This window comes from Monodelphis domestica, chromosome 5, assembly GCF_027887165.1.
Source record: "Monodelphis domestica isolate mMonDom1 chromosome 5, mMonDom1.pri, whole genome shotgun sequence".
NCBI classification, from domain to species: domain Eukaryota; kingdom Metazoa; phylum Chordata; class Mammalia; order Didelphimorphia; family Didelphidae; genus Monodelphis; species Monodelphis domestica.
Genome location: NC_077231.1, coordinates 70,241,934 through 70,265,463, shown reverse-complemented (window position 1 = coordinate 70,265,463; position 23,530 = coordinate 70,241,934). Strand labels below are relative to the sequence as shown.

Sequence of the window (23,530 nt, the reverse complement as noted above, 5' to 3'; positions counted from 1 at the left end):
GGAAGCGGCCAGGAAGCTAGTCAAGCGCGAAGACGCCCGAACGACTGGCCACCACCAGAGAAGGGGAGCAGGCCGGGAGCGGGGGCGGGGAGGCGGTGCGCAGGCTCTCGACAACGCCCAATCACAGGCCGCCGATACCAGCGCAGGCGGGGCGAACCTCCGGAAAGGGAGGAGGGGGGAGTTCCTGCTGCAAGGGCCGCTGGGAATTGTAGTACGGCGGAGGACCGAGAGAAACATCTTCGTCCAAAAACCCTGAGCTCTGACCTTCTGCAGCTAATTAACTTCAAGGGGCGTTCTCTCTGTTTATGGGCGCCCACACTCTTGAACTGAAAGTTCTTCCTAATAATTAGCTTAAACTACATAAAATGGGAAACTGTCAATAACTTAACATACAACATGCCCATCTAGAACCTTCTTGGTGAAACCGCCAGGTCCCCCCACTTTTTAGTGAGTGGAATGAATGAATGGATGAATAATAACAATAGCTAACATTTACATAGTGCTTACTCTTTGCCAGGCATCATGCTAAGCCCTTTACAACTATTATTTTATTTGATCCTCACAACAACCTTGGGAGGTAGGTACTGTTATGATCTCCACTTTACAGATTAGGAAACTGAGGCAGATAGGGGTGAAGTGACTTGACCAGTTTACACAGCCTGTAAGTACCTGAAGTCACGTTTGAACCCAGGTCTTCCAGATTTCAGCCTCAGGGCTCTATCTGCTGGACCAAGGTAGATTAACGGAGCAAGCTTTTATTAAGCCCTTACTAGGTGCTCAACACTGGGTATACAAATAGCCACATAGCTCCTGCTCTAATGAAATTGCTCAGAAAAATAACATTAGAGCTGCAGGAAACTAGAGAAAACACCTGAAGGATAATCAAAACCTATGGCAGTGTAGAAATTGATTTCACAAAATATCATTCATCTAAACCTGTGAAAAGACTGCTTTAGACATCTATATCCAACTATGACACAGTTTTGGAAAGATGTTCTTTCCCAAACAAGGGAAAATTATCAGTAAACAAATCAGAATTTATTCTAATTACCTACCAGACTTCATCAAATCCTTCATGAATGTCTTATAGAATGGATGTCAGTTGGTAAGTGGCCTAAGATATCAAGTTTAAGAAAATTACAAGAAGCAAAGAGAACTAGTCTCTGGTATTCTCCAAAATTTCTTCTGAATATGTACTTGAGAATTTCCTCTTACTATTCATTTTGGCTTCATATGCTGTAATTTTGTAACACAAACTTGCTTAGTTTTCTTAAAATTCCCACCATAAAAAATTATTTTTAAAAAAATAGTAACTTTTGCAAAGTGCTATCCTTTCAGCTTTAATGAGTAATTCTTAAAAATCTATTGGGTCATGATAACCTAATTTACTTTTTACAAATGTACACATTTTTACAAAAAGAAAAATTCTATTGTTGGTGGTTCTTATTTTGTTTTTTGTTTTTTGTTTTTGTTTTTTTCTGATCCATTAAAGCTGCATGTTATAGTTGAAATTTCAAGGCTTCAAGTGGACAATAACTTGGGGGAGGGTGAGATATATTATTCAAATGGTCCTTAAGTGTCTCAGTCAAAATCCAATCCTTCAGAGAATTCATTGTAAATACAATAAATTAACAACTTCCCAAAAGTGAGAGCAAGAGACCAAACTCCCAGCAGAAGGAAAGTCAGGCCTGTTAGCCATTTCTTTAAATAGAATCAAGATCAAGATGGGGGCTGGACCTGTGATTTCCTTGGTATCAAAAATCCCAGGTCCACCAAAGCTAATTCAAGTTAACTTGCCCAGGGGTCCCACAGTCAATAGTACCTCAGGTTTGGGACATGAGAGTTCTTGTTTTGAGGCCAATTCTCTACTCTCCCACACTATTCAGCTAAAACTATGAAAACCTAATTAATCAGTGTCCCACAGTTCTGAAACATGAGCATTGCAATGAATCTTTAAGATGTCCAATTAAATGAAACTTTTCAAATCCAAGAATTAATTGAATACGCATTTAACAAATAATGGTATCTAACTGGTCCTCTGTTTTATGTATTCTTCAGTCTAAATGAAGTTATAGGGGGGATTTTACTTTCTTCCTGCCATTCTTTATATACATTTAGACAAAGTGGAGATCTCATTGCAGATGCTTTCTCTTCAAAGCCACAAGTATGCAGTTGTTTGGTGTTTTGCTCAATTAGACAACTAAAATCCAAAAAAGGATTAGTACCTTTGTAAGAATCTCCTGCTAGTAGAATGTAGTAAGTTAGGAATTGTTTTGTCTTTTTACCTCCAGTACCTAGTATGATGCCTTGCACAAAGAATGAGCTTAAAATGAATATATATACATACATATATATATTTTTTTAAGGTAATTGAATCTGTAGAGGGTAGTTTGCCAAAAGGCAAAAGATGCTGAGGTCAGTTTTTTTTTTTTTTAATCAGTTAACTGGTTGATTGGAGTGGGCAGAAGTAGAAAGAAGACCAAAATTTGCCAATTTCAAATTATTTCCTTTCTTCCATTATCTTACTTTTCCCCGTGAGACAGTAAGGAAGCAAAGAAACCCTACATGTGGATTATCCAGTGCTGGAACTGGCTATATCAAATCTTTAATATCAAACATCAGTGTGTCTTTCTTCCTGCCAAGGAATGATCCAAAGTAGCTTTGCCTTCTCTGTCTTTTGAAGGACAGATATTTAAATAAATAGCCACCCACAACTGCCATTTCCCAAACTGTCACAGAACTTTCCAAGTTCAACATTCTCTCACTTCTGGGGAAGGAGCATCACCTAAAACATTCCGCGTGCTGTTTGAATAGTAGCAGAGAGGCCACCAATCTCTCTGTCCACATGTACTCTCCATCACACATGCAGCAATTTCTTCAATGTCTGCAACACAGCCGTGGGAATAAGTCCCAGGCAGCAGAGGCAGCAGTCCATGTCCACTGTCAGCCCCAGGACCACCAACTCACAGCCACAAACTGGACTCCTACCCTGAAGGGGGGCACCCACCAGTACGGCCTGGATCTCTTGGGCTGCAGGAAGCAGCAAGGAGTAGCTGCCAGCCCCAGGTAAGTGATAACAGCATTGCAGGCTATGGGTTGGGGAAAATCCCATGAGAGGGCTTTGGTTTGAAAAGACTGCCAATATTCTAGCATGCAACCAAGTCTGGCATCACCAGAGTCTGAAACACAGATCCCTGACTGGGGAACTCAGTTTCAATCCTTTTCCAACCATCTTCTTAGTCTTCCTTGCAAGGACTAAAGTTCCACTAATACATAATGTCTCTTCCCTTGAAAGGTTGAGCTTCTTGAGTACAGACTGTAAGTGTTTTGTCTTCCCTAGAATGATTGAATTACCATAAAGAAGCAGAACTAATTACTCTTCCCAATGATAAAGCTCATTCCACATTGGCCCCTGATTCTCTTTCTGCTATGCCGGGGTACTGACGATCCGTGAACATAATGTGGCTTTATGATGTAAAAACATTTCTCTGAAAAAGTTTGTCCTCATATATACACATCAGATTCTCACAATGGCTGTAAGCATGTTGCCACATGTAGCCATGCAATAATGGTGCTTGGTAACAGTATTTGAAAACAATTTCAAAAGCAGCTACAAGTCCATAGGTGAACAGACCATTTATTTGGAGTCAATGATCATTTAAAAATGTTCATTGGGGGTGATTATCCCAGTAGCCTATGTGCTTAGGATGGGTACTTCGTTGTTCTAGAGTTAGAAGGTAGGGTGAAATGAGAGTCAAGACATTTTTTCTATATTTTACTTATATTTTTGAGATGTTATCCAAATCTTTTTATTTTCTGTTTCGTCAACTAAGTTTCTAAAGCAGTTGCCATTTTTTAAAAAAAGGTTCTTATTCAAAGTATTTTCCTAAATGTTAAGTTCTTTTTTTTTTTTTTTGTTAAATAAGGTTACGTATAGAGTATATGTATATGTATTTGTATCATTGGTCTCTGCCCGTTCTTTCAATACTCTGAAAACAAAAATTTAAACCATTATATGCAGAAAGTTTACTTTGCCAATAACTTTAACCAAATAATGTGGGAAAACTACTTTTTTTTATCTAATTCTTTCTTTAAAAACTTCCAACAAAATAGGAGTGCATTTTAACTTTTAAAATACTCCCTTCTCTGGTAAAGACTCTTCCCTTACTTTTTTTCTCTGACTTATTTTTAAGGTTGCCTCCATTTAGGTCTTTATTAATTATTGATAGCTTCTCATAGCTCTATAAGGACGCTAGTGACAAGACCTCCAAATTATAACATCTCATTCTGGGTGGGAGACATTATAATGTCTCTCTCACTATAAGACTTCCATATCTCTATCTTCTGATTTTTGAAAACTTCCACTCAGCAAATGGTCTGCTCTAGGAAGAAACCCTTTTTTCCTTAAAGATAAAATAAAAGAAATAGACTATAGAGATACATGATGAATAAGTAATCTCAATTTATTTTCAGATAGCTGTTGATATGTAATATGCAAATTTGACTTTGATTTCTATCTAACAGTGGGTTACAGCAATCAAGTACATATTTGTATAGCAAATGAGTTCATATTAATTTAACAACTAGGAATATTCTTCCCTCCAACTTAAAATTTTTAGGTATCTCTAACATGTTTTTAAAAATAGGTACTAAGTACCTAACTCATTTTTTATAAAATACTCATTCCCCTCTCCAAAATATGAAATTATGTTTGATTTCTTCTCATGTGTGTCTGAGTGTGTATGTGTGTTTTTAACCAAAAGATTGGTAGAAAAAGACATGATTGTATTTTTAAAGGCCATCCTAGTTAATATCACCCTGGAATCAAGATTATAGGCAGTACTGTGACATTATTCCTTAATGTGAAACTGGCCAACAGGTACTTGTGAGGTCATTTATGATGAGCACATAATGACCTAGGTAACAATGAGAAAAATTCTGGAAGTTTGAATTTGTGTGCTGGCTAGCAACCACTTTCAACATTTCTGCAAAGCGAGAGAAGGTATCTTCTGATTTAAAATTTTGTTAAGAATTACGTATTGCGTAATATACTGTCAACAGGAGGTCAGTTTTAAAAGGAGATTACTACTGATTACCTGGACAACTCTGGAAAAGAGAGTTTTTTATTTTTTATTTTTTATTTTTCCTTACACACTGAGACTTCTTAAAATTACATTCCTGCAATTCTTATATAAGGACAGTGGAGTAGCAGCAAGAGAGGTGAAAATGACAGAAGTTGGGAATGACTGCTATTTCTTTTTTTATTCCACATGCATAAAGGTAAATATTGTACAAATTTACAGGCATTCACATCTCATAGCTTTCTAGTAGAGAGAAGGAAAGTATAACATAAATTTGCATGACCAAATTGACATTAGCCAATTGTTTTTGGTTTTTGCTTACCCATATATTTACTATGGTATAGTTGAATTTCTATAAAGAAATATAGGAGGATGTGATATTTTTACTTATTTGACTGAAAACAATACTGCCTAAAACAGTCCTACTCAGAAAGTGGCTCTTAAGCCACATATTTTCTTAAGTGTACAACCTGAAGTTCTTCCAAACTTTGAGTTGCTAGTAATAGAATCCTATTTCATAGAAAACTCTGCCAAGCATGTACTAGGCATGTGGCTCTTTGGATTAATGGAGATTGTGGGTGTGGTGAATTACTTCTGTTCTACTCTCCCTGTTTCATTCAGGCCACCTCAGACTCACTTTAATGAATCCAATTCATTTTCTCTTTAATAATTACTTAAAATAATTACTGTGCTTTGCCATGTAATTTTAAAATTGTTCATAATTTTGTAGCTTTCCAAGTCCCCAGCACAGTGCTCTATTCTCAGTAGACATTCAATAAATGTTTGTTGAATGGATTAATAAAATTAATGGCTTATCGAGAATAACTCTTAAAGGAAAAAATAAAAGTAAATGTTCAGGTTGGCAAAATTATAATTCTCTCTAACTTATATTATTAGTTCAGTAAGTCAAACAGGAATAACATTAACCCAACGTCACAGATACTAGGCTTAAAACTAGGGAAAAAAAACTGAGATCATTTAGTTCTCTCCCCCTTATTTTTACTGATGAGGAAATTGACGTCTATATGAACTTAAGTGACTTTGCCCAAGATCATGTTCGAGTGCCAAATGATAGGGCTGAGATCTGGACCTAGATAACTGATTTCAAACCCAGCATTTGCTCTACAATGCCAGTTCATACATGACACAAGGGATTTGAATTAGTGGAGTCAAGAGATTTACACAAAAAGTCTAAATCTGTGACTGAAATACACAACTAATGTAAAATCAGAGCAGAGGAATTAGTTGCTGGGTCTAATTCCTCATAATAGAGCTAGGAATCCAACATAATATAAAAGGGGACTCTCAGAACTGTTAAGCCACAGTAGAAATGTCACTGCCAGAGACATTTAAAAATTGAAAAGGCAGGATGAAAAGATCAAATATAGAGAATATGGTGAGGAATGTACTGGGACAATCCTTTGTCTACCTCTCTGACAGCAGGACACTAACCCCAATGTTAGCCAACACTTTTGCCATATTATAAAAATGAGAAGGATAGAAGCAAAGCAATGGGGTTTTTGTGTTATGGAAAGAATGCAGATTTAATTATCCTGGTGGTATACTAAATACATCCTACTTAGGTACACCTAGTTTTTAATATAAAGTACTTGGGGCAGCTAGGTATCTCAGTGGATCTAGGGGGGGTGGGTACTGGGTTCAAATAGGGCCTCATGACACTTCCTATCTGTGTGACCCTGGGCAAGTCACTTAATCCCCACTAACTAGCCCTTACTGCTCTTCTGCCTTGCAACTGATGCTTAGTATTGATTCTAAGACAGAAGGGTAAGGGTTTTTAAAAAATATGAGGTCCTTGATAGCAAAAGAATAGTAATTATAATGTAGTACAATCTAATTTTTGATGAGAAAAATGGAAAATATATAAATAGAAAAATAGAAATTAAAAAATAAAGTATCAGATCCATTCATCATTTTCTTAGACACATACTGACCATTAAAAAAGCATGAGTCCATAGGCACTGGTTTGAGAACAGAGATCTCAATGAATAAATAAGGATTCTCTGTTTGCATAGAATCAGCTAGTTAGGCCTTGAAAGTTGTTTTTGGAAATGAAAGGTTTTCAGAATGCTTGTAGCATTCATGCATATCCTATTCCTGGGCTATGGCCTGGATTATCACTGACCCTTTTCACATCTACTTGATGAGCTTCAGATAAAAAATATATAGCTCATATATTGCCAATCATTTTTGGCATGCAGTATTAAATACCACTATACCACATTATTTTGTAGTATTCTTTAATTCTCCTCATACAACAGACTCACCTAACAATAAATTGAAACGAGCTGCCAAAGTTTTTTGGCAAGTGGTGTTACATTTCTGGTATTTATTTTGCTAATGACTTTCTAAATTAGCTCTAAGCATATTCATTTTAAAAATCATGAGAAAGATAGGTACAAGTAAGTGACCTACAATTATTGTTGACCTCTAGCATCAATATATTGTGAGTTTTCTGCACTGTTTACTTTTTTCTCTTAGGGTTCCCAGTGCCGATTCCGACACTGTGAAGAAGCCCTTGGCAGTGACACTGTGTGCTCATTATGGAGAGAGGGAAAATGTTTAGATCCACTTTGCAGATTTAGACACATGGAAATGCAGGTAGAATTGCTCCTCCTCCTCCTCATCGTCATTCTTTGTCAATAATATAGCACGTTAGTAATCTTCTTGACCTACATCACAACATGACAGGGAGCTACTCCTACTGGTGGCAAATAATGAAATTGATGACGTTAGCTCACTACTGAAGTAAAAACCTTAGGCTAGTACACAGGAATATGTCATAGGAGCCTCTGCGACCTCAGTTCAAATTTAGGGCTACGACATTGACAGCAGGACAATTCCCCATTGATTAAAAAGCAATCGCTTTCATTTGGCACTTTATTGTTATTTTTTTCTCTTATGAAATAGTTGAGTTTGTTATGAATATGACTCTGAAAACTCCCTTTCTTCCCCTTTTTCTCTAGCAAAACTGCAGCATTTCATGCTTCTGGGAAACTCAGCCTCTTGGTTGTGTGAAGATCAGTTGTGTGTTTTATCATAGCAAACCCCGTAATATCAATGGACTTTTTTTGCCACCAAGTAGCAGTGAGTATATTTTCTTAATCGTATTCTTGTGGAATCAGAGTCAGATCGGAATGTAAACTTCTGCTATAGTTGGAAACCACCTGCCTAGAAATAATAATGTGGGATTGGCAGACCAGTGAAAATATGATGTGAAAGAGAGATATGACTGTGACCGTGTTAAATGCGGGATTCTATCAAGAATCATGAAATGAGGCTTGGAGCGGGCCATAAGACAACTAGTCCTGGTGGTGTGATCAAATGATATACCAACCCAGGTTTAATAGTGTATGCCCAGGGTGACTTAGTAGTAGTAGTATTCATTAAAGGAGTATGAATGAGTCATTTGCCATACTGGATGGCTCTGTCCTAAGGAAAATATACCAGGGAGAGCACTTACTATGTGGGTTATGGTCATATCTCAAATCCCTTGTGACTGCTTTTAGAAGCAGTGGGCAACCATATGAACGCTTGGCTCCTAAGTGTTTTTTCCCCTCCTGATGCTCAGTGACTAGTGACCTGAGTTCAAATCCAATCTCAGACAAGTTACTAGTTGTGTTACCTTGGGCAAGTCACTTAGCCTCTTGTCTGCCTCACTTTCCTCAAATGTAAACTAGTGATGGCAATAGCACCTATCTCTCAGGGTTGTATGTTACTATAAAATGAGAAAAGGAGTATAAAGAACTTTGTAAACCTTAAAGTGCTGTTTCAATGCTACCTATATAATAATAATATTATTATTATGGCAACTAGGTAGTACAGTGGTTACTAGTACTAGTGCTGGAGTCAGGAAGACCGGAATTGAAATCTGGTCTCAGACATTAATAATTGCATGACCCTGGGCAAGCCACTTAATTCTATTTGCCTCAATTTCGTCATCTGTAAAATGAACTGGAGAAGGAAATGGCAAACCACTCTAGTATTTTTGCCAAAAAAACTTCAAATGGGGTCAAGAAGATCTGTACACAACTGAAATGTCTGAAAAACATCATTACTCTTATTGTTGTTATTATTGTTATTAATTTAATAAATAAGTGACCAAGACAGTTGGGTCTAATTGTACAATGGGCTACAAAAGCATTAAATCACAATATTAGACAAATGGATGGTAAAAACCCCTTTTCATTGAAAATGGAAATGGTCAGGAATGTATGATGCTTTTCCTACCATGATGCCCATAGCACTATCCTTTTAATAAATTTCTAGAGAATAGGTATACAACCTCAAAAATTTAAAGTAAGTCAACAAATTTCATACTATAACAGAAATGAGCCCTTATCTATCTTATTTATACATAGTTGTTTGCAAGTTCTTGCTCTTATTAGCTGATGAGCTCCTTGAGAATTGAGACAATCATTTTTGCCTTTCTTTTTATCCCCAGTAATTGACACATAAATTCTGTTGACTGTGTGTAGTAATAATGATGAGATAATGTTTGTGGTGGAAGAGACATAGTGAAATTTAGGAATTCTGCAGTGGGGCAAGAGGTTTGTCTTCTCTATGATCTTGAGTGTGGCTCAGTGGAAAGAACAGTGGTTTGGGGGTCAGATAACCTGGCTTTGCATCTTATCTCTGCTCTTGACTAGTATGAGTCACTATTTCTCTGGATCTCCCTTTATTTATCTGTAAAAAATAAGAGAGTTAGACTTGATGAACTGTAAATGGGGTGTGCTGTTAAATGTTTGCCAACAGGATCTCCAAATTAAGGTCATACTTTTAAGTTTATTTTGCATTATTGACATTTTCTCATCCCATTCCTAAATTTAGGCAATTAACCAGTAAACAAATGAAGGGCCTCTAGGAGCTGTCCAACATACCCTTGGCTATAATTCCTTCTAGCTCTAAGGTCTCATGCCAATACTTTTGCCATATCAAATAGTTAACATATATAGCACTTTGAAACTATAAAATGTCATACATAAAAGCTAGCTATTATTAAACAATTATAGACAGATTGTCTGCATTAATGATTATTCACAAGCCACAAAAAGTAAACTAATAACCAATTTTTAAAATTATCAACTGAGATATCACATGTGGCCTCATTTTAATTCAACAGATATTTATTATTTATCAGAAGCATTGTGCTAGGCTTTATGGAGATATAATGATAACTAGGAGAAGTGGATTATCCTCAGGAATGTTACATTGTTGTTCAACTGTACAAATAACACAAATTAGAAGAGAGAGGTACTATTAAAGAGATGTACAAAGGTTTACAGGGATTCAGAGAAGTGAGATATTACATCTTCAGTGTTGAGAGAAGAGGCTTCATGAAGGGAAGTAGCATTTGAGTTGGACCTTGGAGAATGAAAAAGAATTTTGAAGGTGAAAATATAAGCCAAAGAGAAGAGGAAACATGTCATCTATGTTCAGGAATAGGGTTTAGAATATACAAAGTACATATGGGGAAAGAGGAGATAAACTTTGAAAGAATCAAAGATCTAAAAGAACCACAGAAGCCAGATAGTTTAACCCCCTCATTTTACAGATAAGAAAATAGAGGCATGAGGTGATTAAATGATTTGTTCCTACTCCCCTGTTTATGTAGAATGAGTATAGCGCACATAGCAATATAGGGAATATAACCTTTCTTGGTCTCTTGAGACTTAGGAGATTATTCACCAAATATGTCAGAAGTGGAATTTGAATCTACATCCTCTGAGTTCAGAGGTAGTGTTGCACTTTCTACTATACTACCGCTTTTTAGTCAAGATTCTTTTGTGGAAAATGTTGCATATGCCAAGCTGAAAGATTTAGATTTCAGGACCTATTTAAGTCCACAATGGACTTGTTGCCTTTTAGTTGTATGCAGCCACAACCCTTCTGAGTGTAGCTTGAACTAGATAAAAATGTAATTCCTATCTGATTGTAATGTGCTGACTCATTTAAAGAGAAATATATGAACATGTATGCTTTTCAAAGTCAATATGTACCGTTAGGGATGCTTATGTACTATTTGTTTTTATTCTTGTTCAGTTGTTTTCAGTTGTGTCTGACTATTCATGATCCCATTTATAGTTTTCTTGGCAAAGATAGTGGAGTAGTTTGCCATTTCTTTCTCTAACTCATTTTATAGATGCAAAACTGAGGCAAACAGTGAGGTGCCTTACCTAGGGGCACACAGCTTAATAAGTTACTGAGGACAGACTTGAACTCAGGAACATGAATCTTCTTGACTCCAGATATGGCACTCTTTCCACTGTGCCACCTAGCTGCCCTGTGTACCACTTAGTGGCACTCCCATTTCTATTTGAGTTTGACCTCAGTGGACTAGATGACAACAGTTCTGAGTTTTCTGTGTGATTTTTTAAATATATGACTTCATGGAATGAGAGACTGCTCATTTGGTTTCTAAAATAAGTAATGAAATAATATGTTTTGGCCTGGCTTTTAGGAAGATTAAGCCAGTATCTGTCAGTCAGTGTAAATAGGGTAGATTAGAAGGAAGAAATAATGAAAGGAAAGAGATCAATGAAGAGAGTCCTGCAACAGTTCAGGCAAGAGGACAAGAACTAGGGCTGGTAGTAGTAGAAACAAAAAAGAATAGCAAATGGACTCAGGACACATTGTGAAGGTAGACTTTATGAATCTTCCTAACTATTGGATTATTGGAAATATGGAAGAGTTGTTGGACTCCTGCAGTAATTTGGAAAATGTATCAACTTGGAATCAGGAGTAGGAGGAGATCATGGAAGCGCTGGGAGTAGTAAATGTAGTCACAGAATAGTTAAAGGGGGAAATAAGAGGAATGAAGTTGAAGGCTTGAAGACCATCTCTCTTTAAGATGCTTTTTAAAAAGCAGAGGAGTTAGAGAAAAGGCAACATCCAGAAGAAATCAGTGCCATGAAAACCAAGGGAACAAAGCACTTAAATATTTAGTGAAAGAAGGATGTGGTCTATGGGATCAAGTACTACAGAGGTGCAAGAGAGGCTAAAAAAGGACTCTGTATTTAGTTATTAGAGCACTGATACTTTGAAGAGAGAGCAAATTTAGTCAGTGGCATACAGTTCTACCAGAGGCCTTTAAAATTTTTCATTCATTCTTCCCTTGAGGGCAAGAACCATATCATATTCACCACTCTGCTTGCTATAGTGCCATGTACGTAGAAGATTATCATATAAGTGTGGAATGCAGTATAAATTGGACCATGTCACTAGCAATGAAATGGAATTAAAAATAACTTAAAAATAGAGTGTGACTAATATCAAAGGCCCAGAGGTTGGATTTGAGCCATATATAAACACATCTAATTATTTATCTAATCACCTGCTCTCTTCAATCAATAGCCCTACCTCTGATTGGAGTTGGGAAGCACAAATGGAAAGAAAATTGGTTGAAGCTAGAAACCTTGGTTTGAATCCTACCCTTTCTACTTATCACCTGTGTGATGTTAGCCAAGTTTACTTTAACTCTCCAGATCTCAGTTTCTTCATCTGTAAAATGAGAGGATTGGACAAGATAAGACCTTGAAAAAGGTCCCTCTTTACAAATCTGTAATCCTATGATCATAAATAGTCTGCCTCTGCAGCATCATTTCCAAAGATGTTGTCATTCTGAATTTAAAGGCTTTGAAAGGCCCATATGACTTTTCTTTTTAAAAATCCATTACTCAGTTAAAGAACATTTCTTGTTAATCCCAAACTGGGGAGAATTTGCTCATTTTCTAGATTTCATAATGAGAGTCCTAGGAGTTCCTTGGGAGAAATTGTGCTTCAAGGCATCATTCTCTTTGACATCTTCCCAGCTCACCTGGTTGTGATGAATAGATAAGCCATTCAGTGGGGATGTCTTTGGACAGAGGAAGGTTTTTCTTAAATAGTATTTAAGTTAATGAACTGCTATGCTTTTCCAAGCCCAAAGGGAAGAACTGGCTTCTACTTCCAGCCAGTGTGATAAACCATAATGCTTTTCAGGTTATAATTACCTGAAAGGTAGAAGCAAAAAGTAGTCTTAAAAAAAAATCAAACAAACTAGTTCTGATTTGCACCCTAGCCAATTTATATATCGAATACCCTGGGAGCCAAAGAACTTGTAGCTCCAAACATTTCTTTTAGGGGACCATGGGCACAAAATAGGTGTAGTAGAAAGAGGATTTGTTTTAAAAACTGACAAGGCAAAGAAAGCAGTACTGCCTCCCATTGCAGTCATCTGTAACTGATGTGACAGTCTAGCCATATAAGAAGGATGAAGCTTCTAACGCCAAGAGCTCTATAAAGCGTAACCGACAAACCTAAAATTGAGCACAGCTGTGTGAAGCTAGGCTGGAGATGGAAAAATAAAGGTTTCAGAAACAATTGCCTCCTTGTAGAAATTCATCAGAGACAAGCGTGTTCCCAACCAGTTCCTTAAAACACAAAGATAGTGGGCGTTTGGGGACTTACAGGAATAGCATAACTAGAAATCAACATAGGTAACTCAACATATGTCAAACCCTTGACGTACATCAATTCAACAACCTAATAAAGCGGCTGCCTAAGGTTGGCTGCCTGCTATCATATGCCTCCAAACACTATTAAAAGCCCAATAGAATGATAGAGATAAAACAAAGTGTTGAATTTCATGCTTGGGTGCAACCCAAATGTACTTCATTACAGGAAGTAATTGAAAGCAAATCACAGACCTTCTCAGGAAAAATGTGACATCAGTATGTATTGGGAGCTCCTAGGGAGATAACGTCTGCCAACTAGTTTTGTAGAGCATTTAGCACAGCATAACCCACACGGATGCAGTTGTTCTCTTGATGGTGATGACAGCATTGACTTTGTAAAGAAGTTTTGTTGCTTGTTTTAGAAATGTCCAAATAGTTCAGTCAGTATAGAGGGTGCACTGATGCCATTCAGAAACTAACACTGCAAAACTGATATCCATTATTTGAATTTCATCTTGTCTCCCTTTCACTAAGAAAGGCAAAGGTAGTTTGCCTTTGTTATATGGGATGACTTTCTGGAAAGGGGAAATAGGGAGATATGAGGGGAAATGTAGGCAGAGAAAGAAATCAATAAAATTTATTTTTAAAACAAAGGCTAAAAAGGAGTTTAGCTAATCGATTAACTGAATAATTTTTCCAAGAGTTAGTGTGAATAATGAGTCCCTTGAAGGAGTTGTATTATTTGAATTCACATTGCATATTTCCATTGGGTTGGAACCAATTACCTTATTTTACATAATCATAACTTTGAATAGCACAAATTTGAATACTTGTGACCTCTGTAGGAGATTCATTTTTCAGGCTAATCAAGACCTAGCTTTAAGATGTAGGGCATGAAAACATGACTGAAGGGAGGAAGGGTTTGAGTATTTTGGGAATAAGCCTGTGCTTTATAATTTGGTTTAGTACTATGTATGATAGAAAGAGTGTGGAATTTGTAGTCACAGGCCTTACATTTGAATCCTATCTCTGTTATGTATTATCTGTGTGATCTTGGGCAAGTCACAGGTTCTCATTTGAAAAATGAGGTTGTAGAACTAGGATGGCTTCTAAGGTCTCTTCTTAGTTCTTACTCCCATGATATATTAGTTGGATCTTGGCCTTACGAGTTTCCTTTTCTTGCAGTTTTAAATTAACACACACTTTATAGTTAGGCATATTTCTGTGAAGGAGTCATTAGCTTTGGCAATATATCATGGCTTTCTCCTCAGCTAGTATTTGTTTGGCAGAGGCAGTTTGTGGGTTCTTTTGACTTACTTGTATTGATGACTTTTCCACTGGGTAAGCTTTGATAAGGAATAGTTATAAGCCAATGTCTTCATGGATGATCAATCCACATAAGAAAAACCAAGAGGATGAGATGACTTTATTTGTCCATATGGACATACAGTTAGATATGTTTAGTTATTCTTTGAGTTAGTCTAAGTGATACACACAGAAAAAGAGAGAGACAGATCTGTATTCATTTATCTCTGCATGCAGAGTATTTCAACAAGAATCTAACTCACTTGTCTTTTATTCAGTTTCCAAGGGGGGGGGTAGGGCAGAGAAGAAGAGAGAAAGGGGGGGGAGGTGGGGGGAAATGGGGGAGAGGGAAAAGGGTGGGGAGAGAAGAGGAGAGGAGAGGAGAGGAGAGGAGAGGAGAGGAGAGGAGAGGAGAGGAGAGGAGAGGGGAGGGGAGGGGAGGGGAGAGAAGAGGAAAAGATAGGAGAGAGGGGGAAGGGGAGAGGAGAGGAGACTAGAGGATACGAGTGGGAGAGAGTGGGAGAGAGGGAGACGAGAGGAGGAGAGGGGGAGAGAGGAAGAGAGAGAGAAGAGGAAAGGAGAGGAGAGGAGGAAGAGAGAGAAGAGGAGAGGAGGGAGAGAGAGGAAGAGAAAGAGGGGGAGGAAGAGAGAGAGAAGAGGAAAGTAGAGGAGAGAGAGAGAAAGGGAGAGGAGAAAAGGGAGAGAGAAGAGAGGGAGAGAGCAAGAGAGAGAGATTATAGTTACTCAGTTATTCATTAGACAGTTATATTGTCTAACTTTTCATGGCTCTTTGGACTAGACTTTTCTTTGCAAAGATCCTGGAGTGATATACCATTTCATTATCCAGAGATAGATGGATGTAGGAGACAGATAGCAAACTAGGCCCAGAATTCAACAGTAGGAGCAAATGAGTTAGATTCCTTTTGAAATAATCTGCTTTGTGTTCAGTGATCTCAGATTGCTATTTGACAAACAAACCCATCTTTTCAACACAAATATTCTCCTGGTGAAGCTGTATGTCTGTGAATCATGTGGAATGCCCCAATATCTGAAGAATAAAAGTTTGGTCCCAAGAGTCATGACACGATGCATGGTGGGTAAGAGGCTGTAGTACACCACCAACACAAGAAATAATGTAAAACACATCATGAACATCACATGACTTGAAAAGGAGAAGCAGGCATGTTGTGACAATGAAGTTATAAAAGATAGACAAGACTCAGTGATACACAGGAAAATAAGAAATAATAGAAGACCCAGGGGAAAGTAGTGTATGTGTTGGATAGGTCCTCTCTGAAGAATTTATGGAATGATAAAGACAAGAATATCATGGTTAGGCTCCTATTTATATGAGTGAATGACATACTACCATGAATGAGATCTTAATTCTATCAGAGGAATAGGCATAAACATAAATAAGCACAATATAGCAAAAAACTTCTAATTCACAATTATAAGGGTAGGATGTCAGGATGAATTAGTATAAAGTCTAAGTCATGAAATAGTTTTTAAGAATGCTATTCTAATTTTAAGGTAAATGTTTTTCTTAATCAATAACTAAACAATGGTTGGCAAATGGAAATTCTGCTTGACTTGCTTTAATGAAAAGTTTTAGATATCTTTTGTAATTGGCACATTAGTAACTTGAATGCAACTTAAAAGGATTGTAAGGATGTTCCAAAGCATTGTGCATTTAAGGTGAGATAGAGTATCCTTCCAATCTCCTTCATATTACTAATTTCACAAACTTTTCATTGTTAATAGCAAGGTGAACTTCAGACCACTTAACATTTAAATCAGAAGGGTTTCAATTAATCAGATTTTATTGAATTACTTGACTACAAAATGCCCATGAAATTCAATTGAATTCTTATTCCAAAGTGTCTACTTAGGCTGTTTCTGCTATTTTATTTCACTAGTTAAATCTACCCATGTGATCATTTTATTCCTCTAATATATTCTTTTTTTTACTTAGATAGTTTTAATTTTGAAAATAGCAGGCAATTGAATATAGGAAGAACCATTAGAGCAGGATTTCTTTGCCATTGTGAAGTCTATGGACTCCTTCTCAAAATATGTAATTTTGTTTTTTGTTTTTTAAACCTTTCTGTCTTAGTATCAATCCTAAAACATAAGAGCAACAAAAGATAGGTACTGGGGGTTAAATGATCCGCTCAGCATCACACACCTAGGAAATGTTTGAAGTCACATTTGAACCCAGATCCTCCTGACTCCAGGCCTTTCCTTCTGTCCACTTTGCTACCTGGCTGCCCTATATGTAACAAGAAAATATTTCGAAATTACTTAGTAAAGGCAGATTGTATGTGTGATGTAAACACTTATTCCTTGCCTTTCCCTTGAATAAAATGTCAAATATCCATTAAAGGTTTGTAAAAAATAAAGATGTCACTTTTCCTGGCCAAGTGCAAGAACCCCCTAAAAGCTGTCCCTGGATGGACCTCTTTGGGGTCTGTATACCTTCAGGACTAGGAAGTCTCCAAAGAATAAGGACTCAAATTGGTGGTCTTTGTAGCTTTTTGCATTTTCTCTAGGCTGGTCACTGTTTATATAGGCTCTAAATGTAGACGTGTGACTCTGGAAATTGCTGAGATGGAAAGCTTTTCCCATGTAGGATTTGCCATGGCTGATCATGTGCTCACTGTGTAGATCAAACCATGCAGCACTGGATTGGACACAGACCAGAGGCCTCAAACTGGAAGCCAGCAGGCTGCTAAAACTCCCAAGTGTGGCCTGAACCAGATTAAAATGTAATTGAAGTGCTTAACAAGATAAATAAAAATACAATATGACAATGTTAATTTGTGTTTTTCTAAGCCACTAGGAGGCCTGCAGGGATCCTTTTCTATTTAAGTTTGACATTACTGACTTAGACTATATCTTAGTTCCTCCTTGTAATAATGAAACTAGTAATATCATCCCTTTTTTTACCTACCTCATAGATCATAAAAATAAAATGTTTTTTTAAGTCCTCAGAAGAAAAGGGACATAAAAAGGCAATAATCAGTGTTTTATAGGAAAAGTAGGAATGCTACTATTTCCTAATTAAAAAATGATAGTTTTTTTTGATACATGATTTGTATTCTCCAAAAGGAAGATATAAATGATTTTAAAAAAATACATATTGCAGTTGGGGGAAGTTGTGTGGCTCAATGGATTGAGAGCCAGGCCCAAAGATGGGAGGTCCTGGGTTCAAATTTGGCCTTCACACACTTCCTAGCTCTGTGACATTAGTCATTTAACCCCTATTGCCTACCCTACCACTCTTCTGCCTTGGAAACAATAAGCAGCATTGAATATAGGAAGGAAGGTGTAGGTGTTGCAAAAATAAACATGCAATTAAAATGGGGCAAAGGTGTGAATCGCATTATCTGAGCCAGGCTTTGATATGATATGATAAAAAAATAAATAAAACAAAGCAACAAAAAAACTGTGTTTTTGTATTTTTCTTATAGATGTCACACTACAAAAAGAAACCCAGGAAGGAATTCTGCCCCCTACCCAGAGTCAAGAACCTCTGAAACCTCAAGAGAATATATCAAGACCCATTCATCCTCCATTGGTCATAACTATTAACTTTGAGGAAGAGGAAGAGGAGGAAGAGGAAGAGGAAGACGACAAGGAGAACAGTTAGTATGACCCTCCTTCGATCTGGGATGTTGTAAAGACCCTTCCATTGTTCTCCATTCACTTTCTTAATGTTTTGTAGGTTGGTAATAACCAACCATTTTTCTGATGGAAGGTAGACATTGAAAAAAATGCTTTAGTTTTCATAAGCCTCTTAATTCATTGTTCTAACTTAATAGTCTAAGGATGTGATCCTACTCATAAGTAGGGAGCAAATCCCTTAATTGGCAGAGATATATTAACTTTCAAGACCACTTATGTTCCCTTTCTTTTGATGTACCCAGAAGACACTGGCAGTCAGATAGAGTTAATATAACTCACATACCATCATGGGAATTTGGAGATGAAATTTTCCAGGGCAGACTATAGAAATGGAGCAAAACCACATTATGAAACACCTTGCTCTATCCCACGAATTCAGTTATATTGCAGATAAAATGAAATCATCAAATTGAATCAATATGTTTATTAAAATATCTATTGTATGCAAGACCATGCTCTGTGGTTATATTCCCTTTATGCATAAAGCACATTGTGTTCTCCCTCAAGCATGGGAAACTGGAAATTAAAATGCTTTTTTAATTCCTTAAAATCCAATATTATGAGGTTTTAGTGTTTTTTCTTTGGTTTGGACATTTTAAAAAGTAGTTTTTCAACCTCAAAAATTTCCTTTCTTTTCCCTAACTGCCTTTAAATTTTTTCTTTCTGGTATGTCCCACAGCATGGATATTTTGATTTTAACCAGTAGGCACAATTCTGCTCTTTCCTTGTGGAAAGAATATCAACAATAGGTTTTTTCTGGCTCTAAATCAGTCTTTCTTTATCTCATGACGAGATTAATGTATTGTTTTCTGAAAAGTTGTCTCTGACTCTAGTATTTACCCTGGCCATCTATCCACTGACCATGTCCTTTTCTTGATCAAACACTTAAAGCAGTTTATAGGATCACATACTTAAAACCAGAAGGGGCATTTTAAGACGAACTAGGCTATCCCTCTCATTATATAAATTATATAGAATAAATTAAATAGACAACTAGATATGAGCATTTCTTAAACATATATTCTGCATCAGCCACTATGTCAAGTATTTGAGGATACAAAGAAAAAGTAAAAGCAGTTCCTGTCCACAAGGAGCTTACTTTCTTAAATTCTTGACCTTGGCTTCAAGTATCTGCACAAACAGGTCCAAACCTGCTTTTCCAAAGTTAACCTCTACAGCTTTCTCAGGTAAACCCTTCAGTAAATCTATTGTCCCATGAATATAAATAGGAATATTCTCATCTACTCATCTTTGCTTTAGGGTCCTCTTCCTGCCTAGAATATTTACAGTCTTGGCCATCTCAGAATCTTAAATCCCTCGAAGCAATCAATGGCTTAACTCTACTGTGAAGTCTTCCGTGACAATGCCAGGCCACAGCTGTGGCTGCTTATTAATTGTCTTATTGCTCATTGAACACTTGCCTATAGGAGACATGACTACACAATGTTAAGGGTACTTAGTAGTTCTTCACCTTCGTAGTAGTTGTTGTTGTTCAGTTGTTTTAATTGTGCCTGACTCTTCATGACCCCATTTGGAGTTTTCTTGGTGAAGATACTGGAGTGGTTTGTCCTTTCCTTCTCCAGCTCATTTTACAGATGAGGAAATTAAGGCAAACAGGAGTAAGTGACTTGCCCTTTGTAATAGCATCTTGGTTATATGAAGGAGGAGTGTGGTATAATGAATAGAATTTCAGCTATGGCATTCAGAATAACCTGCACTCAAATCCTACCTCTAATACCTGTTGCTTGTGTGACTCTAGGCAGGTCATCTAAAGTTTTAGTGCTCTGGGCAATGCTCTGAGACTAGAAGCTGCATTGAAACTGGGGACCTGCTCAAAATGAGGGAATTTCTCCATTCAGAAGTGAAATCTCACATCCAATCTCCAGGCCCTAGTTACAGAACAATGATAACATACCTGTTGTATTCTATTGTTAATTATTCTTAGGGGTGTGTGTGTGTGAGAGAGGGGGGTGGGAGAGACAGAGACAGACAGACAGAGAGAGAGACAGAGACAGACAGAGAGAGAGAGACAGAGACAGAGAGAGAAAGAGACAGAGACAGAGAGACAGACAGACAGAGAGACAGAGAGAGACAGACAGAGAGACAGAGAGAGAGAGAGAAAGAGAGAGACAGAGAGAGAGAGAGAGAGAGAGAGAGAGAGAGAGAGAGAGAGAGAGAGAGAGAGAGAGAGAGAGAGAGATCTTAATTTTCATACTGGACTGTAACCTCCTTGAGGGCAAGGACTGGTTTTATTCTTCTTTGCATCTCCACAGTTTCTAGGGTACTTTCCACATACATAAATAAAGAGTTCCTTCCTTGTGCTTTCCCCTTTTTTTTGCATTTTAATGTGGGACTTTCTGGTGACGATACTATGAGCCAAAGAAATTATTTCTAATGGGGGGGGGCAGGGAGAAGGGATTCATGGCAGAAAGATGCTGATTTGTGGCAGGGGGTCAGAGGATTCTGAGAGCTACAGCTAGAAAGGAACTTAACATCCATCATCCAATCCCTTTATTTTATAGAAGAGAAATCTGAAGGTGAGATAAGTAATTTGCCCAAGGTGGTAAGTGACAGAGCAGGAATTCCATCTGAGATTGTAGGACTACAAATTCAGTTCAATCTTCTCATTGCACCACAAACTTTTAATTCTTTTAGAAAATACTTACTAAATGCCTTTTATAGGATAGGAAATGGAGGAAATGACATTTAGTAAATGTTTGACAGATGGTAAATAGTAGGGCTTATGGTTATGCTTGATTTAATATGTGAGTGGGCTTATGCTCACATAGATATGAGTAACTGTCTCCAGTGGTGCACATTTCAACTGAACGGCACCTTTTCAGTGTATGTTTTTGGCCACTTGCTGTTGGGTTATTTCATGTCTGACTCTTTGTGATCCCATTTGGAGTTTCCTTGAGAAAGATACTATCATGATTTGTCATTTCTTTTCCAGCTCATGTGACAGATGAGGAAACTGAGGCAAACAGAGTTAAATGACTTGCCCAGGGTCATATGGCTAGAGACTGAGGCCAAATTGTAATTCAGGAAGATGAGCAGCCTTGTTGGTTTCAAACCCAATGCTCTATTCACTTTGCTACCCAATTGTCCTTTTCTTGTCCATATATCCTCCTTGTATCTTTGTCTCTGTGTCTTACCATATATCATTCATTGAGAGTTTGCTCAAATGTACTTTTGACCTCTTTCTAGGTTTTTTCTCATTCTATCCATTCCAGTTCAGCACTCAATCTGTCCACTTGTTATTTCTCAGTATTATTACTGTTTTTGGTTCTTAAATGTTTCCTGGGCATTTTCTATTCCATTTCCCTGAATGCTGTAGCCTACTCCCTGACCTTACCCTTTGAGTCACAATTTTTCTTCTATCTTAAAATAGATAGGTCCTCGCTATCGCAGCATCTGGTGATGCTAATGTTAGGATTAAAAAGATTCAGTTGAAAGCACTGCCTTATAACCCAAATGCAAGCCAGCCTGCCATCTTCCTCTCAGTCCCTTCTGTGGTCAGCTGGTCAGCTCCTTATCCCTCAGCAGTATCTGTCTGTATCATAGTCAGGACAGTACGCATTCTTCATCTCTTTTCTTGTGGCTCATTAGCCCAGTAGTGTCTCTTGAGTAGTCACGGAACTCATCTTCTGGTCTTTAATGGAATCGGTACCATAATGACTGCAGATGGGTGCCTTTGGAGGATCTCACTATCTAGGTTCGTCAAGGGCATTTTCTTCCTTAGAACTCTGCATTGGACTTCCTCAATAATAGACAAAGAGCTTTTGGTCAGCAGGGAACTCTGGGCTTTTCCACTTCACTGGAAAGGGATAATTTTAAAATCTCAAACTAAGTTATCACAATAGTTTCCTCTATCTAGGAATCTTAATATAGGAATGGGAAACAATCCTGTTGGTGAAAAGCTTTTAAGGCTTCATTTTGTTCTCCATGTTAAATGCTTTTAAAAATAATCAACAAACAAGAAGTAGGAATTAGTATTTATTATATTTTTTTCTGTTTTGTGACTATGAAAAGATATAGCTGATAGAAAATGAATAGTATTAACTGTGGTTCCCTTCTCTCAAAATGTGGGTATATATATAGATTCATGTGTTACATATACACATGCTTATGTGTGTGTACTTGCATGTATATACATATGGGTATACAAATACATGTATGTAGACACATTTATATATGTTATGTGTATAAAGTACACACATATACATACACATTTATATATTTTATATACATATGCCCTAACAAAGTCCAGAGCAATTATGGTTAGCCCCTGGAAGCAGAGGGTTACGTAGCCACTTAAAGAGGGTTATTAATTCAGCCCTTCCCAGAAAAATGAATTTGGTTAAAGTTCCCATATCAATCAGTATCGGGGATTGTTCCTTGTTAAGAACACTGGTAATCACAACAGGGGAGGATGCGAGCTTTACCACTACATTCGGTGACTCTTGAGTACATGCAGTGCCACAGAGTTTGCCTCAAGGGGAACGTAGAAGAGTCATTCTGTACCTTTCCCTCCCATTCCCTTTGAAAGAAGGAAAGAGCCTGCCAGACAGGTAGATGGAGACAGCCCTTAGGACGTACTAACTAAGTAGGAATAAATAAACGTGCACCTGGTTGAAATCTCTGCTCCACCCTAAAATAGAAAGTAGGAGAGGGAAGAACTGGGTTTCATACATATAATTGGTGTTTCTTCCTTCAGTATAGCAAACATCATCTTTGATGCAGATTTCACAGATTTTTTTTAAATCTCTGGATGATCCTTTATCATTTCAAATGGGTTACAAAATTAAAAGGGGTCATCCCGCAGGAGAATAAACAACGTTCACTTTCCTTCTAATTTGTAGTAGAATTTCTGATCGCTTTTGTATAGGGGAGCCATCTTTCATTTGAAAACTATTTCCTACAGATGCTTCTAGTTTGTGGACAAAGACTCCAGAGGAAATCGAAGAAGAAAGGGCGATAAAGGAAATGTGCTATAAGTCTGGT

The 23,530-nt window shown here is 37.4% G+C and overlaps 1 protein-coding gene across 6 annotated transcripts in view; it reads left to right on the top strand.

Moving 5' to 3' along the window:
- Nucleotides 1-23,530, top strand: part of C5H12orf50 (chromosome 5 C12orf50 homolog) — a 49,423-nt gene that overhangs the window by 3,204 nt on the left and 22,689 nt on the right. The window contains exons 1-6 of one of the 6 annotated variants that reach the window (XM_007503136.3): nucleotides 148-447; nucleotides 2,544-3,066; nucleotides 7,581-7,700; nucleotides 8,066-8,186; nucleotides 18,313-18,486; nucleotides 23,451-23,528. In XM_007503136.3, the coding sequence (XP_007503198.1) occupies nucleotides 7,689-7,700; nucleotides 8,066-8,186; nucleotides 18,313-18,486; nucleotides 23,451-23,528 (385 nt within the window). In that variant the 5' untranslated portion in view covers nucleotides 148-447; nucleotides 2,544-3,066; nucleotides 7,581-7,688. Of the gene's footprint in view, nucleotides 1-147; nucleotides 448-2,543; nucleotides 3,067-3,580; nucleotides 3,738-5,036; nucleotides 5,281-7,580; nucleotides 7,701-8,065; nucleotides 8,187-18,312; nucleotides 18,487-23,450; nucleotides 23,529-23,530 lie in introns of those variants that run through there. The other 5 variants (XM_001364624.4, XM_056798616.1, XM_016425691.2 and 2 more) reach the window with 5 other exon arrangements.